This window comes from Anolis sagrei, chromosome 11, assembly GCF_037176765.1.
Source record: "Anolis sagrei isolate rAnoSag1 chromosome 11, rAnoSag1.mat, whole genome shotgun sequence".
Taxonomy (NCBI): Eukaryota; Metazoa; Chordata; class Lepidosauria; order Squamata; family Dactyloidae; genus Anolis; species Anolis sagrei.
Window position 1 is genome coordinate 29769216 of NC_090031.1, and position 18936 is coordinate 29788151.

At 41.0% G+C, this 18936-nt stretch overlaps 2 protein-coding genes across 3 annotated transcripts in view; both read left to right on the top strand.

Annotated features, from left to right (window-relative positions):
* LOC132763896 (C-C motif chemokine 4-like) overlaps nt 1–3768 on the top strand; it is a 4062-nt gene extending 294 nt beyond the window's left edge. The window contains exons 1-3 of the mRNA XM_060757730.2: nt 1–109; nt 2386–2500; nt 3571–3768. The exon at nt 1–109 is cut by the window's left edge and continues 294 nt beyond it. Coding sequence (XP_060613713.2) covers nt 16–109; nt 2386–2500; nt 3571–3670 — 309 coding nt within the window. The 5' untranslated portion in view covers nt 1–15 and the 3' untranslated portion in view covers nt 3671–3768. The remainder of the gene's footprint in view (nt 110–2385; nt 2501–3570) is intronic.
* Nucleotides 3769–5321: 1553 nt separating this feature from the next.
* Nucleotides 5322–18936, top strand: part of HIP1 (huntingtin interacting protein 1) — a 51679-nt gene continuing 38064 nt past the window's right edge. The window contains exon 1 of one of the 2 annotated variants that reach the window (XM_060756836.2): nt 5322–5510. In XM_060756836.2, the coding sequence (XP_060612819.2) occupies nt 5367–5510 (144 nt within the window). In that variant the 5' untranslated portion in view covers nt 5322–5366. Of the gene's footprint in view, nt 5511–17022; nt 17392–18936 lie in introns of those variants that run through there. The other variant, XM_060756837.2, reaches the window with a different exon arrangement.

Genomic DNA, 18936 nt, shown 5'->3' on the forward strand with positions numbered 1-18936 from the left:
GCCAGAACAGGAACCATGAAATCCTCCTCCTCCTCTTCATTCCTGGCCTTTTCTGCCTTGGTCCTGCTATTGGTTGCCTTTCTGGGCAATCCAGTCGCCTCTGCCCCACGTGAGTCTGGGCTGGGGATGATGGGAAGCAGAGTAGCAACAATAATAATAATAATAATAATAATTTATATTTATTATATTTTTATTTATTATTATAATTGAGATATATAATAATAATAATAGGAATATAATACATTTCTATTTATTATATTTAATTTATTATTATGAGATATATATATATATATAAGGATAAGAATATCTTTTATTAAATTTCATTTATTATGATTATTATTGGAAGATATATAATAATAATAATAATAATAATAGGGATAAGAATATAATACATTTCTATTTATTATATTTAATTATATATATATATATGGATAAGGATATATTTTCTTGAATTTAATTTATTATTATTATTGGAATATATATAATAATAAGGATAAGAGTATAATACATTTCTATTTATTATATTTAATTTATTATTATTGTTGAGATTAATATATAATAATAATAGTAATATGGATAAGAGTATAATATTATATTATTTATTATATATTTATTATTAGCAATAATAGGGATAAGAGTATAATATATCTGTATTATATTATATATATATTATATTATTATTGGAAGATATATAATAATAAGGATAAGAGTACATTTCTATTTATTATATTTAATTTATTATTATTATTATTATTGAGATATATAATAATATGGATAAAAGTCTAATAATAAATTTATATTTTTATATGTTACTTATTATAATATATATATATAGGATAAGAATATCTTTTATTGTATTTAATTTATGATTATTATTATTATTGGAAGATTTATAATAATAAGGATAAGAGTATAATACATTTCTATTTATTATATTTAATTTATTATTATTGTTGAGATTGATATATAATAATAATATGGATAAGAATATAATATAATATTATTTATTATATATTTATTATTACTATTATTGGGAGACATATAGTAATAATAGGGATAAGAGTATGATATATCTGTATAATATTATATATATTATATATTATTATTGGGAGACATAATAGTAATGATTGGGATAAGATAATTTGTATTTATTATATTATCTGTATTATTATTATTGGGAGATAAATAATAATAGTAATAATAGGGGTAAGAGTATAATAAATTTGCATTTTTAATAAATATGATATATTTATTATTATATTTATGTATTAATTATTAGATTAATAATAATAATAATTGGGATAAGGGTATAATACATGTGTATTTATTATATTTATTTATAATTATTGAGAGAGCTCTAATATTTATTTATTTCCTATATTTATACCCCACCCTTCTCCCCCTGAAAGGGGATAATAATAATAGTAATAAGGATAAGAGTATAATACACATGTATTATTATAATATTTAATATAACATCTCACCCTATTATTATATTAAATGCATAAAATGTAATAAATGTATTATTATTATTATTATTATTATTATTAAGAGAGATATAATAGAGAGAAAGTAGAAATCTGGAGGATCAGACCCAATTATTATTATTATTATTATTATTATTATTATATTTAATATAACATCACTCTCAATAATAATAAACATATATGATAAATATATAAACAGATGGGGATCCAGGTCAGTTAAGGTAGGAAATTCCACTCCGGGTCTTACTTGGCACTGTGAAGGAGCTCTCCGAGGTACTGATTGTTGCTCCCAAATGGCATCAGACCATGGAGAGCTCCATCCAAAGCCTGGAGCGGATTCCCCACTCAAACCGACCTGGAAACTGTTCTCTATTTTAGCCAGTATTTGGAGCACTGCATACTCCCTTCCAAGTGGAGGTCTTGGGAGCTGTAGTGTAGACACACATATGGGCCAACCTGAGGGCAGAAGGGGGTTTCATAGAACCCTAGAGGCTATCACATTGACCTTTTTAGTTGCTGCATCGCACTGTTCACCCATGTTCAGCTTGTAGTATAGAGCTTGAAGGGTCCCCAAGAGGCCATCCAATCCAACCCCCTTATGGCCCCACCCAAACCCTTCCAAGAGATGGCCATCCAGCCTCTGCTTAATTATTATTACATTAGTATCTGTTAATTGTGATTATTACTATTATTGGAATCATAGAGTCAGAAGGGACCTCTAAAGGTCATCCAACCTCCCTCTGCCATAAAGGAAGAGAGATTACTATTACATTATTACAACTATTACAACCCCAGGTTGGCATTCATTGGGTTGGAAGGGTCCCCAAGAGGCCATCCAGTCCTTCTGCCATAAGGGAAGACAGAATATAACTAATAGGACTCTCCCCTTTTCTTGCAGTGGGATCGGACCCACCAACGTCTTGCTGCTTCACTTACACGCTGAGGAAGATCCCGCGGAGCCACGTGGTTGACTACTACGAGACCAATAGCCGCTGCTCGCAGCCTGGCATAGTGTAAGGATGCTTATTATTATTATTATTATTATTATTATTATTACTATTATTATTATTACTATATTTTATATATTTATGCATTTTTAATAATATATGTTATTATAATCATTTATTATTAAATTATTATTATTATTTGTATCCTTCTTTACTCCGAAAGGAGAGTTAAAGTGGATTATTATTATTATTATTGTATATTATTATTGTTATTATTCTACTTCTTTTCTTCCTGAAGGAGAGTTAAAGTGGCTGATTATTATTATATATTATTTTATATATTTATTGTTATTATTATTATTATTCTGCTTCTTTTCTCCCAAGAGAGACCTAAAGCGAATGAATATTATTATATATTATTTTATATTTATTGTTATTACTATTATTATTCTGCTTCTTTTCTCCCAAGGGAGACTTAAAGTGGCTGACTATTATTATTTATTATTATTATTATTATTATTATTATTATGCGACTTTTCTCCCAAGGAATATTTGAAGTGGCTGGTTGTTATTATTATTATATATTATTTTATATATTTATTATTATTATTACTATTATTATTATTATTATCCTGCTTTTTTTCCCAAGGGAGACTTAAAGTGGCTGATTATTATTTATTATTATTATTATTATTATTATTATTATTATTATTATTATTATTAAAAACACAACAAAATTAGTATAGAGCAAACAAGATCACTAGGCTGGTTGTTGAACTGGATCACACGTCGGACACTTATTAATATATTATTATTCTGCTTTTTTCTCTCAAATAAGACTTAAAGTGGCTAAGACTATTATTATTATTATTATTATTATCAACATTATCATTATTATTATTATGCTTCTTTTCACTTAAAGTGAATGATTATTATATTATTATTATTTTATATTATTATTATTATTATTATTATTATTATTATTATTATTATTATTATTATGCTTCTTTTCTCCCAAAGTGAAAGATGATGATGATGATTATATTATTATTATTATTATACTTCTTTTCTCCCAAAGGAGACTCTCATTCTTGCTGTTAAGAGTATTGATATCCCGCTGTTCATTCCCGCTGCAGGTTCATCACCCGCAAGGGCCGTGAGGTCTGCTCCAACCCGGCTGAGCGATGGGTCCAGGAGTACGTCAATGAGCTGGAGCTGAACGGAGAAGGCCGATGAGGCCCTCCTCTTTGCCTCAGGGAATCCATGATCTTAATTTAATCCTATTTAAGATTCCCCTTCCTCCTAATATTTGGTTTTTTATTATATATCTATTTATGTTTTATACTTTTTTCTATCTATATAATAAAAGTGAAAATATGTTTGTATCTACCTAGGATATTTTGGCGGGGGGGGGGGGGAGAGTTGTAGTCCACCCACAATCAAAAACACACTGCATGATGGGATTTGTAGTCCACACTCAATTAAAATAGCATGATGGGAGTTGTAGCCTACCCACTACAAAAGAATGCAGAATGATGGGAGTTGTAGTTCACAAACAAGTACAATGGGAGTTGTAGTCCACCCACAATGAAAATAGCACAGCACTGTGGGAGTCGTAGCCCACTCACAATCCGAACACAGCATGATGGGACACAACCAGACTCCTGGATTATGGGAGTTGTAGTCCATCCACGATCAGAGCCCAGAATTATGGGAGTTGTAGTCCACCCACAACCAGACTCCCAGATTATGGGAGTTGTAGTCCACCCAAAACCAGACTCTGGGATGATGGGAGTTGTAGTCCACCCACAACCGGACTCTGGGTTTATGGGAGTTGTAGTCCACCCACAAGCAGACTCCAGAGTTAAGGGAGTTATAGTCCACCCATAACCAGACCTTAGAATTATGGGAGTTGTAGTCCACCCAGAACCAGACCCCAGAATTATGGGAGTTGCAGTCCACCCACAACCAGACTCCAGAGTTATGGGAGTTCTAGTCCACCCACAACCAGACTCCAGAATTATGGGAGTCCACCCACAACCAAACCTTAGAATTATGGGAGTTATAGTCCACCCACAACCGGCCTCCAGAATTATGGGAGTTGTAGTCCACCCACAACCAGACTCCAGAGTTATGGGAGTTATAGTCCACCCACAACCAAACCTTAGAATTATGGGAGTTATAGTCCACCCACAACCAGAGTCCAGACTTATGGGAGTTGTAGTCCACTCACAATCAGCAGACATAAGAGAGGCTTCCTCTGCAATAATTAGTAAGGTACGACCGCCCCCTAGTGGTCACCATTGGAATGGTAGGCAGGCCCAAATCAGTGGAATCAATCCATTTAATAATAATAATAATAAGACCCGCCTCATTCAGGACATTCGTCCAATCGCAGCGCGGGGAAGGCATGACTGGCGGCGCGAGAGGGAGGGGTGAAAAAGGAGGAGAGACTCAAAGCCCCGCCTCCTTCAGGAGTTTCCTCCAATCGCGGCGCGGGTGAGCGGGGGGAGCCTCAAAGCCCCGCCGAATTCAAGCTATTCGTCCAATGGCAGCGCAGGGAAAGCATGAGTGGCAGTGCTTCTTGGCCAATAGGCGGGGCGGACTGAAAGCGGGGGAAACTCAAAGCTCCACCTTTCTCAGGACTTTCCTCCACTCGCGGCGCGGGTGGGCGGGGGAAACGCAAAGCCCCGCTTTATTTAGGACTTTCCTCCAATAGCGGCGCGGGGAAGGCATGAGTGGCAGCTCATCTTGGCCAATAGCGATGCGAGCGGGAGGGCGGGGCGGGATGAAATAAGAGGAGAGCTTCAGAGCCCCGCCTTCCTCAGCATTTTCCTCCAATCGCGGCTTGGGGCAGGCATGATTGGCGGCCTGCCGGGCCAATCGGAAAAGCAGTGAGGCCTGCCGAATTCCTCTCAGAGCGGGGTCCGCGATGGAGCGCTCCTCGGGCCGCCACGTCGCGGGCGCCCCTTTGGGCCTGCTGGGCCGGCGCGGCGCCTCCCCGGGGGCGGCAGGAGGGAGCGGCGGAGGCGGGGGAGAGTCCGCCATGGAGCGCGAAGCCTTCGAGAAGGGGCAGGTAGGCCGCTGGCTGGGGCCGGACTACAACTCCCGGCGTCCCTTGCGCCTCCTCTCACCGCCTCCGTGGTCCTGGGGGGGGGGGGCTGGGAGTTGTAGTCAACGCGCGGGGAGCTTGTAACTACTGCGGAACCGGAAATGCCTATGGAGGGGTTTAAACGATTGCCCTGTGGTCCTCATGGAGCCCCTTCTCCAGCGAAGGGCATGCTGGGAAATGTAGTTTTGCCTCTCCTTTTGAGGAGATGGAGAGGGCGGGGCCTAAGAAACCCCATTTGGAGCCATGCAATGGAATCAAACCCGTTGAGAGCCATGAAATACCATAAAACCCACTTGGAGGCATAAAACAAAGCTGAATGTAGAAGAAGAGTTGGGCATGCATTGGGAAAAATGCCTTTTGCAAGACTACAACTCCCAGAGGCCTTTGCCAGCTTGGGGAACGGGAAGGGAGCCTGGGAGTTGTAGTTCCCACAGCTGGCAAGCTCATTTCCCATCCATCTTTCCTCTATAGAGTGAAGGGAGAGGGGGCCAGGAAGACAGTTCCATCTTGTCTCCTGCACTATGCTTATAATATTATATTATATTTATTTATTTACTTCGCTTGTATACCGCTCTTCTCAGCCAACGGCGACTCAGAGCGGTTAACAACCAGTATCAACAATACAGTACAAAATCATTAGTCATTTAAAACAGTAATATCAATTAGTTAACATCAGGACATCAGTACAACAATACAGGAAAACAACAATCCATCACGTCTCATCAATAGAATCAGCATCCGATCTCGTTGTCCATTAATCCATACTCCAGTAATCAATCAATTGCACTGCTTAGTTGAAAGCCTGTTCAAAGAGCCAGGTCTTCACTCTCTTCCTGAATGCCAATAAGGAGGGGGCTGATCTAATGTCTGTAGGAAGAGCGTTCCACAGCTGGGGGGCCACTACTGAGAAGGCCCTGTCTCTCGTCCCCGCCAGGCGTGCTTGTGAAGCCGGCGGGACTGAGAGCAGGGCCTCCCCAGATGATCTTAACATCCTAAGTGGTTCATAGGAGGAGATGCGTTCAGACAGATAGGCCGGGCCAGAACCATTTAGGGCTTTAAAGGCTAAAGCCAGCACTTTGAATTGTGCCCGGTAATAAATTGGCAGCACTGGAGTGGTATGCTCCCTGAGTGCCGCTCCTGTTAACAACCTGGCTGCCGATCGTTGGACCAATTGAAGCTTCCGAGCAGTCTTCAGAGGCAACTCCACGTAGAGAGCGTTGCAGTAGTCTAAACGGGATGTAACCAGAGCGTGGACTACCGTGGCCAAGTCAGACTTCCCAAGGTACGGGCGCAGCTGGCGCACAAGCTTTAGCTGTGCAAATGCTCCCCTGGTCACCGCTGAAACCTGGGGTTCCAGGCTCAGCGATGAGTCCAGGGTCACACCCAAGCTGCGAACCTGCGTCTTCAGGGGGAGTGCAGCCCCATCCAACACAGGCTGTAACCCTATGCCCTGTTCGGCCTTGCGACTGACCAGGAGGACCTCTGTCTTGCCTGGATTCAATTTCAATTTGTTCGCCCTCAACCAGACCGTCACAGCGGCCAAGCACCGGTTCAGGACCTGGACAGCCTCCTTAGAAGAAGGTGGAAAGGAGTGACAGAGTTGGACATCATCCGCGTACAGATGACATAGTACCCCGAAACTCCGGATGATCTCTCCCAGCGGCTTCATGTAGATGTTGAACAACATGGGAGACAGTATTGAACCCTGAGGAACCCCACAAGACATACACACACACACACACACACACACACATAATATTGATAATATTATTATCTAATAAATATAATACTAATAATAATATAATAATTTTATATTTCATATTATATATAATATTACTAATCATATTACAATGTAGTTGCATAGAACAATATAGTAATATATAATGCTAATATTGAGTTGTGGTAATAATATAATATATTGTATACACATATAATATTGATTTTTTTTTTGTCGTGTCAGGAGAAACTGCAAGTCGCTTCTGGTGTGAGAGAATTGGCCGTCTGCAAGGACGTTGCCCAGGGGACGCCTGGATGATTTGATTTTTTTTTATCCTTGTGGGAGGCTTCTCTCATGTCCCCGCATGAGGAGCTGGAGTTGATAGAGGGAGCTCATCCGCCTCTCCCCGGATTCAAACCTGCAATCTGTCAGTCTTCAGTCCTGCCAGCACAGGGGTTTAACCCACTGCGCTACCGGGGGGTCCTATTATAATTATAATTATAATATTGATAATAATATTATAATGTAATGCATAATAATAATAATAACAATAATAAAAAACTTTATTTATACCCTGCCACCATCTCCCCGATGGGGACTCGGAGCGGTTTACATGAGGCCAAGCCCAAACAACAATTACAATAAAGAAGAAACCAAAACACAAACTGAAAATGCGAACAATAAACAGTACCATCATATTTGCATAAAACATATGCATACATAATAATGTAAAAATTACAATAAGGACAGACACAATAACAATGGGTGGGCTACATGTAATGATTAAAAGACAAACTGATTAAAATTAATTAAAAACTCGGGCGAGATAAAAGAGAGAAGCAGGTAGTTTGCGGAGGAGAGCTCATTATATATTTCTTATTACATGTAATATTACTAATAATATTGCAGTATAATGGTATAGCACTATACTATATAATACAAATATAGGAAATAAATAAAAAATAAATAGCACAATATAGTAATGTTGTTGTTCATTCGTTCAGTCGTCTCCGACTCTTCGTGACCTCATGGACCAGCCCACGCCAGAGCTCCCTGTCGGCCGTTACCACCCCCAGCTCCCTCAAGGTCAGTCCAGTCACTTCAAGGATGCCATCCATCCATCTTGCCCTTGGTCGGCCCCTCTTCCTTTTGCCTTCCACTTTCCCCAGCATCATTGTCTTCTCTAGGCTTTGCTGTCTCCTCATGATGTGGCCAAAGGACTTCCACTTTGTCTCTAGTCTCCTTCCCTCCAGTGAGCAGTCGGGCTTTATTTCCTGGAGGATGGACTGGTTGGATCTTCTCGCAGTCCAAGGCACTCTCAGAACTTTCCTCCAACACCACAGCTCAAAAGCATCAATCTTCCTTCGCTCAGCCCTCCCTAAGGTCCAGCTCTCACATCCGTAGGTGACTACAGGGAATACCATGGCTTTGACTAGGCGGATCTTTGTTGCCAGTCTGATGTCTCTACTCTTTACTATTTTATCGAGACTGGACATTGCTCTCCTCCCAAGAAGTAAGCGTCTTCTGATTTCCTGGCTACAGTCTGCATCTGCAGTCATCTTTGCCCCTAGAAATACAAAGTCTGTCACGGCCTCCACGGTTTCTCCCTCTATTTTCCAGTTGTCAGTCATTCTTGTTGCCATAATTTTGGTTTTTTTGACATTTAGCTGCAACCCGGCTTTTGCGCTTTCTTCTTTCACCTTGATTAGAAGACTCCTCAGCTCCTCCTCGCTTTCGGCCATCAGAGTGGTGTCATCTGCATATCTGAGGTTGTTAATGTTTCTTCCAGCAATTTTCACCCCAGCTTTGCATTCCTCAAGCCCCGCACATCCTCGCATGATGTGTTCTGCATACACGTTGAAAAGGTTGGGTGAGAGTCTGCAGCCTTGCCGTACGCCTTTCCCAATCTTGAACCAGTCTGTTGTTCCATGGTCAGTTCTTACTGTTGCTACTTGGTCCTTGTACAGATTCCTCAGGAGAGAGACAAGGTGGCTTGGGATGCCCATCCCACCAAGAACTTGCCACAATTTATTATGATCCACACAGTCAAAGGCTTTAGAATAGTCAATGAAGCAGAAGTAGATGTTTTTGTCCTATGGTAATAATATAATATATTGTATTTACATATTCCTTGTAAGCCGCTCTAAGTCCCCTTCAGGGTGAGAAGGGCAGCATATAAAGGTCATAAATAAGTAATCTATATAAATAAAAATGTAATGTTCGTTTGTGGGATTAACATAACTCAAAAACCACTGGATGAATTGACACCAAATTTGGACACTACACCCCTAACAGACCGACAAATGACCATCACTCATAAACCCCACCCAAAAAATAGCAGAAAGGACTTAAAAACATAAAAAAGCTAATTGACAATACAGTGCATGCGCAAAAACGACAGTTCCCAGCATCCCCTAGACCAGGTCCTTTAGGGGAGGAAGATGCTCCAAAGGCACTGCTTCCAAGATGCAAGCTTTCTTCTCCTTGGAATTCTTTGACAGCATCCCAATCTGTACTTATTTCCTATTCTTGCACTGCAACTCCCAGCAGTCCTTCAGACAGATAAGATATATAGATAGAGATAGATAGTAGGTAGACAGATTAATCAGGAGGACTGCTGGGAGTGACAGTCCAAGAATAGGTAGAGAAGGAAGAAAGGAGAGAAAGAAAAATGGGGGAGAAAGAAGGAAAGAGAAAAGGGGAAGGAAGGAAAGAGGGAGGGAAGGAAGGAAGGAGAGAAAGAGGGAGGGAAGGTGGGCCACAGCAACGTGTGGTGGGTACAGCTAGTAAATAAATAAATATAGAGGTTGTAACTGGTGGGTTCAGAATGTTCTCTGGTTGCAGGGTGAACTATAACTCCCACAGGGATGGATCAGTTCTCCCTTTTGTGGTGTTGGTCATTGGGGGCAGGTGTCTGTGTGCCATGTTTGGTCCAAGTCCTTCATTCGTGGGGATCACAGTGGTCTGTGGCAGCCTAATCAGGTGAAGGTACTTCAAATCCCATCATGTGTGGTACATTCTCCACCAAACTGCACCAGGGTGTAAATTGGGTCGTGGGGAGGGTCTGTGTGCCATGTTTGGTCTAGGTCTGTCATTCGTGGAGGTCGCAGTGGTCTCTGAAAGTGAGTGAAAGCACTGTAAATCCCATCATTCATGGTACATCCTCCCCCAAACTGCACCAGGAGGTAAAGAGGGTTATGGGGTGTCTGTGTGTCACATTTGGTCCTGGTCTGTCATTCGTGGAGGTCACAGCAGTCTCTGAAAGTGAGTGAAAGCACTGCAAATCCCACCATTCATGGTCCATCCTTCCCCAGACCCCACCAGGAGGTAAAGTGGGTTATGGGATGTCTGTGTGTCACGTTTGCTCCAGGTCTTGTCATTTGTGGGGGTCACAGCAGTCTCTGAAAGTGAGTGAAAGCACTGCAAATCCCATCATTCATGGTTCATCCTCCCCCAAACTGCACTAGGAGATAAAGTGGGTTATGGGGTGCCTGTGTGTCACGTTTGGTTCAGGTCTGTCATTCGTGGGGGTCGCAGTGGTCTCAGGAAGTGAGTGAAGGTATTGCAAGTCCTATCATCCATAGTCCATCCCTGTCTCAAAGGATTATGGGAGAGGCAGTGGACAGGGTCATGCAAATTCCACACTAATTAAGAGAAAAGAACACTGGGATGTCTGTGGTGGAGGAAACACATAAAATCAAGGATGAAATTGTCCCTGTACGAAAGCTTTCACTTGTGTAGTGGGCAGTATGTTCATGGCGCTCACAATAACCTGCAATGTCATTGGAGGGAGGGACTTTGGTATTTCCTGTGTAGTGGGAGCTATAGCTATTTGTATATATATATGCATAGGTTTTGATACATTGGGACTGGAGTCCTATCAAAGTGCTGCAGCAGGGCTATATATATCTATCTATCTCTATCTCTTGGCTATTTAAAGACATGGGCAACCGAGCAATGGTTTGACATTACCAATGGACGGTTATGGAAGGAGTGTGCCCTCCATGCCTTATTAAGTATTTTTATTGAGTTCCAAAAAGAACAAAAACAAAGAGGACAAAGGAAGAAGGGCATACGCAAAACAAACAAATAAACATAAATAATTAAAATAAAAACACTCTTTTGTTGTCTAGGCCTAATTCCTTTGTTTGGAGTCTGCGATGAGGGCCTGTGTGGCTCCACCAGTGAAATATTGGCCAGACAGTGTTATTGTTGATTGCGCTGTTGTGTTCATTTCAAATTGTTTTGGTCTGTTGTTGTATTATATGGTATTGAACAATAGTCTTTTATGTTGTGAACCGACCTGAGCCCCCATGGGGAGATAGGGCGGGAGAGAAATAAAGTTTGACTTCCTTCCTTCCTTAATTGCAATCCCTGGACTACATCTCCCAGCATTCCCTCCCCAACAGGACCGCCAGTTCCTGTAGAGTGGAGATGTCGAAAGGGTTATGGAAACACAATCGTTTGGCAGGATAGATGATCAATCGATCGATTAGATAGGCAGACTGGAAGGATGAATGGCTGAGATGGATGGATAGATAGATAGATAGATAGATAGAGGATGGATTGACGGGTGGATGGATAGATAGGTAGTGATAAAGATAGATAATAGATAGAAGATGGATAGCTACACAGACAGATGATAGATAGATAAGAGGATAGGTAGATGAGTGGATGGATAGACACACAGATAGACTGGATAGATGTTGAAGATAGCTAGACGAGTGGATAGATAGATGATAGATAGATAGATAGATAGATAGATAGATAGATAGATAGATGATAAACAGATTGAGCGGATAGATGAGTGGATAGTCAGACAGATAGATAGATGATAAAGATAGATAACAGATAGACAGAGGGTGGATAGATGAGTGGATGGATTGATGAATAGATGGATAGATGATAGATAGATAGATAGATAGATAGATAGATAGATAGATAGATGAGTGGACGGACTGATAGATAGACGGACAGACAGATAGACGGACTGGAAGGATGAATGAATGGCTGAGATAGATAGATAGATAGAGGAAGGATTGACGAGTGGATGGATAGATAGATAGTGATAAAGATAGATAATAGATAGATAGAAGATGGATAGATACATAGACAGAGGATAGATAATAGGATGGATAGATAGACACACAGATAGACTGGATAGATGATGAAGATGGATAAACGAGTAGATAGATAGATAGATAGATAGATAGATAGATAGATAGATAGGATAGATGAGTGGATAGATAGACAGATAGATGATAAAGATAGATAACAGATAGAGGGTGGATAGATGAGTGATGAATTGAAAGCTAGATGGATAGATGATAGATAGATAGATAGATAGATAGATAGATAGATAGATAGATAGATAGATGGATGAGTGGACGGATTGATAGACAGATAGACATACAGATAGACGGACTGGAAGGATGAATGGCTGAGAGAGAGAGGATGGATTGACGAGTGGATGGGTAGATACATAGTGAGAAAGATAGATAATAGATAGGTGGATAGACACACAGACAGATGATAGATAAGAGGATGAATAGATGAGTGGATGGATAGACACACAGATAGACTGGACAGATGATGAAGATAAATAGACGAGTGGATAGATAGAGATAAAGATAGATCGATAGACAGATTGAGAGGATAGATGAGTGGATAGATAGATAGATGATAAAGATAGATAACAGATAGACAGAGGATGGATAGATGAGTAGATAGATAGATAGATAGATAGATAGATGAGTGGATGGATTGATAGTGGATGGATAGATAGATAGATAGATAGATAGATAGATAGATAGATAGATAGATGAGTGGATTGATTGATAGTGGATGGATTGACAGACAGACAGATGGACTAGAAGGATGAACGGCTGAGGTAGATAGATAGATAGATAGATAGATAGATAGATAGAGGATGAATTGACGAGTGGATGGATAGACACACAGAGAAACTGGATAGATGGTGAAGATAGATAGTGGATGGATAGATAGATAGAGAGAGAGAGAGATAAAGACAGAGATAAAGATAGATAGATAGATAGATAGATAGATAGATAGATAGATAGATGGATGGATAGATGGATGGATGAGTGGATAGACAGAGATGATACAGATAGATAATAGATAGAGGATGGATAGATGAGTGGATGGATTTCTAGATAGATGATATACAGACAGACTGGAAGGATGAATGGCTGAGATAGATAAATAGAAAGAGGAGTGGATGGATAGATTCATGATAAAGATAGATAATAGATAGAGGATGGATAGACGAGTGGATAGATAGATTGATAGTGCTAAAGATAGACAGAATGATAGATAGATATAGATGAGTGGATGGATAGACAATAAAGATAGATAGTTGATATAGACATACAGATAGACAGACTGGAAGGATAAATGACTGACATAGATAGATAGATAGATAGATAGATAGATAGATAGATAGATAGATAGATACAACAATCCTTCCTTCCTTAGGCGATCCCTTGTTGGACGAGTAAGATGGTCTTCCATTATGGATTTCCTTGTGGGTCCGTAGGTGGCTGTGGAACCCTATTCTTGCTCTGCATCTTCTTCCGCAGTGAGGGCATTGGTTTCCAGGTGGAAGATGGTCCCGGTCGAGGTTGGCTTGACGCGCCTTCCTCCTGGCACGTTTCACTCTTTCACCCTCCACTCGTGCCTCCTCAAATTCTGCAGCACTGCTGGTCACAGCTGTCCTCCAGCTGGAGTGCTCAAGGGCCAGGGCTTCCCAGTTCTCAGTGTCTATGCCAGAGTTTTTAAGGTTGGCTTTGAGCCCATCTTTAAATCTCTTTTCCTGTCCACCAACATTCCGTTAGATAGATAGATAGATAGATAGATAGATAGATAAGAAAAATAGATGATAGAGGGTGGATAGATGATTGGATAGACAGATTGATAAAGCTAGATGGATGGATGAATAGATAGATTGTTATGGCATCAAATTGCTGCCAATTTGTAAGCCGCCTTGAGTTGCCTTCAGGTTTGAGAAAGGCGGCATAGGAATATCATAAATAAATAAATAAATAGTAGATGATATATAGATAGACAGACAACAGACATATAGATAGACAGACTGAAAGGATGGATGGCTGAGATAGAGGATGGGTTAGTGGATGGATGGGTGGATGGATAGATAGATAGATAGGAATATGGGAATTTAAGTTATGTTGTCCCCCACTCGAGCAATAACAAGAGGCAAGTAAATTGTTGTTGTTGGGTTGTTGTAGGTTTTTCGGGCTCTATGGCCATGTTCTAGAAGAATTTTCTCCTGTCGTTTCGCCTGCATCTGTGGCAGGCATCCTCAGAGGTTCCTATTTCCCTTCCTTCCTCCTCTCCTTCTTTCCCACCCCCCCTTCCTTCCTTTTTCCTTCCTTCCTTCCCTCCCTCGCTGCCTACCTCCCTCCTTTCCCACCCTCCTTCCTTTTTTCCTTCCTTCCCTCCTTCTTTCCCACCCTCCTTCCTTCCTTTTTTCCTTCTTTCCTTCCCTCCTCCCTTTCTTCCATCCTCTCCCTCCTTCTCTCCTTCTTTCATACCCTCCTTCCTTCCCTTTTTCCTCTCTTCTTTCTTCCTTCCATCCTATCCCTCTCTCCTTCTTTCCCACCTTCCTTCCTTCCTTCCTTCCTTCCTTCCTTCCTTCCTTCCTTCCTTCCTTCCTGTTTTCCTTCCCTCCTCTCCCTCTTTCCATCTTTCCCACCCTACTTCCTTCCTGTTTTCCTTCCTTCCCTCCTTTCTTCCTTCCATCCATCCTCTCCCTCTCTCCTTCTTTCCCACCCTCCTTCCTTTCTGTTTTCCCTCCTCCTTTCCCTCCTCCCTTCCATCCTATCCCTCTCTTCTTCTTTCCCACCCTCCTTCCCTCCTTCTTTCCTTCCTTCCCTTGCTACCTACCTCCCTCCTTTCCCACTCTCCTTCCTTCCTTTTCCTTTCTTCCCTCCTGTCTTACCTTCCTTCCTCCTATCCACCCTTCCTTCCATCCATCCATCAATCTATCTATCTGCCTATCTATCCTTCCTGCTCTCCCTCCCTCCCTCCCTCTCCTTCTTTCCTTCCTTCCTTCCTTCCTTCCTTCCTAAGCCGTTCCCAGTCTCTGCTCGGATCCTGGGCTGCCTGGCAAGAACAAACTGGCCGGAAAGGAGACTAAAAATAACTGGATCGATGGCGGCGAAAGCAGGGCGAGGGCTCTTTCCCCTTCTTTCCTGGCGCAGAGCCTTCTTTCCCTTTTGCCCTTGGTCTTCTGGGCAGATAGGACTTCCACCCTGCCTTCCTTCTTCCCTCCCTCCCTTCTTTCCCTGTGGAGGAAGGAAGGAAGCCCTGCGGGAGCCATAAAAGTGGGTCAGTGGGTTGGATGGCAAGCCAAGGGAGGAGGAGGCCAGGCTGCTCAATAATACCCTGTTTACTCCAATCTAATGCTTATCTTTTGGGCCTTTCGTCCAGGTGTTTTGGACTTCAACTCCCACAATTCCTAGCAGCCGGTAGGCTGCTAGGAATTGTGGGAGTTGAAGTCCAAAACACCTGGAGGGCCTTAGTTAGCCTAGGTCTCTTCTATAGCATCGAATTGATGCTCCCCAATGTTTCCTTTTTCTTTGGTGGTCTCACCAAAGAGAGGGAGGGAAGTAGGAAATAGAGGGAAGAAAGAGAAGAAAGGTAGGGAGGTAGAAAACAGAAAGGGAAGGGAGAGAAGAAAGGAAGGAAGAGAAGCAGGTAGGAAACAGAGAAGGAAGGAAGGAAAGGAGAGAGAGAGGAAACTGGAAAGAAGAAAGAAAGAAAAAAGAAAGAAAGGTAGGAAATAGAAAGAAGAAAGGAAGGAAGAAAGGTAGAGAAAGAGAAGGAAGGAAGGGAAGTAGGAAGTAGAGGGGAGGAAGAGAAGAAAAGAGGGAGGTAGAAAACAGGGAAGTAAAAAAAGGGATAAGGAAAGAAAGGTAGGAAGGTAGAAAACAGAAAGGAAAGGGAGAGAAGAAGGGAAGGAAGGAAGAAAAGGAGGGAAGTAGGAAAGAGAAGAAAGAAAAAGGGAAGGTGGGAAATAGAAAGAAAAGGAACGAAAGAAAAGAAGGAGAAAAAAGGGAATAGCGGAAAGGGAGAAAGAAAAAAGAACAAAAGGGAGGTAGAAAGCAGAGAGGGAAGGGAAAGAAGAAAGGAAAGCAGGAAAGAAGGCAGAGAGATAGGAAAGAAAAAGAAGGAAGGGAGATAGGAATCAGAAAAGAGAAGGAAGGGAGAAAGGGAGGTAGGAAACAGGGAAGGAAGAGAAGAAAGGGATAGAGGTAGAAAACAGGGAAGTGAAGAAAGGGAGGAAGGTAGAAAACAGAGAGAAGGGAGAAAAGAAGGGGAGGAAGGAAAGAAGAGAGATAGGAAACAGAAAGGGAAGGTAGGTAGGAAATAGAAAGAAAAGTAAGAAAGGGAGGGAGGTAGAAAAAAGAGGGAAGGGAAGAAAGGAAGAAAGAAAAAAGAAAGGGAAGTCGAAAGAGAGGGAAGGGAGAGAAGAAGGGAAAGCAGGAAGGAAGGATGGGGTAAAGGAAACAAAGGGAAAGGAGGTAGGAAGGGAGATAGGAACCAGAAAGGAAGGGAGAAAGGGAGGTAGGAAACAGAGGGAAGGAAAAGAAAGGGAGGGAGAAAACAGCGAAATGGAGAAAAGGAGGAGGTAGGAAACATAGAGGGAAGGGAGAGAAGGAAGTAAGAAAGGGAAGGAAAGGAGAAAGGAAGATGGGAAACAGAAAGAGAAGAAAGGATGCCTTTAGGGGAGCTATATTCCCTACAGCCTGAGGGACCCTTTGCATTGTCTCTTTATTTTGCTGCCTTTGGGGCAGGGAATCCCTTTCACTCTTCCTTCCTTCCTTTCTCCCCCTCCTCTCCTTTCTTCTTCTCCTTCCTCCCCTCCCAACGGCCTTTTGTCCTCCCAGGCGCGCCCCCGCTTGCTTCTGATGAGATGATGATGCGCGGCAGCAGGAGCAGCAGCAGCGCCTGGAAGAGGAAGGAAGGAGGGAAGGAGAAAGAGGAGGAGAAGGAGGAGGAGAAAGAGGAAGAGGGTGGGCCGGGCATGGGCATCCGCCCCGCAGTCGCCCGAGGAAGGGAAGGAGGACCATGGAGGTGGGCAAGACGGTAAGTCAGAAGCAGCCGGGTCCCTCTGATGAAGAGGAAGAAGAGAAGGAGGAGGAAGAAGAGAAGGAAGAAGAAGATGAGGAGGAGGAAGAAGATGAGGAGGAGGAGGAAGAAGATGAGGAGGAGGAAGAGGAGGTGGAAGGCTTCTCCCTCCTTCCATCTGGGGAATCTCCTCCTCCTTATCCCCTTTCTCTTCCTTCTCTTCTTTCTCCTCTTCCTTCTATTCCTCCTCTTCTTCCTTCCTCCCTTCCCCTCCTCTTCTTTCCTCAGTCCTTCCTCCTCTTCCTTCTATTTTCTTCCTTCGGGGAAGACCCTGTTCCCATCTCTTCTTCCTCCTCATCGTTTTTTTCCTTCTCTTCTTCCTCCATCCTCCATTCTTGGGGGAAGCGCCCTCTTCCGAAATGGGGAGGGGGACAGAGGGGAGTCCCTGCCCCTCCCTGATTGGCTGCTGGTGACATCACAGCCGAAATCCCCAATTAGTGCCGGGAAGGAAGGAAGGAGAGGCACTGAGCCAGGAAGACAATATTATCTATCTATCTATCTATCTATCTATCTATCTATCTATCTATCTGTGTGTGTATTATTTATTTATATTCTGCTTTATCTCTCCCTACGGAGAGACTCCAAAGCGGCTCACGATCCAAAACGTGACAATTTCAAATATGCAAATATACCATCATAAAATGGTATTATCATTATATATTATCACTTGCCTAGTTTCCAACAGACCTCACAACCTCTGAGGACACCTGCCTGCCATAGATGTGGGTGAAATTTCAGGAGAGAATGCTTCTGGAACATGGCCAGAGAGTCTGGAAAACTCACAACCACCTGTATATTATCAGTAGTAATGACATTTAATAGAGTAGTATTAGTATATCAGAATATTATTAGTAGATATTATTGTATCATATTTTATTATTTTGTATTATATTATAATATTATATTGCAGTTCATTAAATAATATCAATATTATATGGATAATATATATTATATATATTATATTGCATTATTATTATGTATTACATTATAATATTATATTGCATTACATTAAATATTATCAATATTATATGGATAGTATATAATATATATTATATTGTATTATTATTATTTTGTGTTACATTATAATATATTGCAGTACATTAAATATAATCAATATTATATTATAGTATATAATATATATATATGTATTATATTGTATTATTATTATTTTGTATTACATTATATTATATTGCATTACATTAAATATTATCAATATCATATCATAGTATATAATATATATATTGTATTGTATTATTATTATTATTATTATTATTTTGTATTACATTATAATATTATCAAGATTATATGTATGGTATATATATTATATTATGTTATTAATATTTTAGGTATATACAATATATTATATTATTAGCATAGCACAATAGTATATATTACTATATTGTACTATACCACTATATATATATATATATACACACACACACACACACATACATATATAATTTATTTATATTAGACTTCTAGAGTTGGAAGGGGACCCCCAAA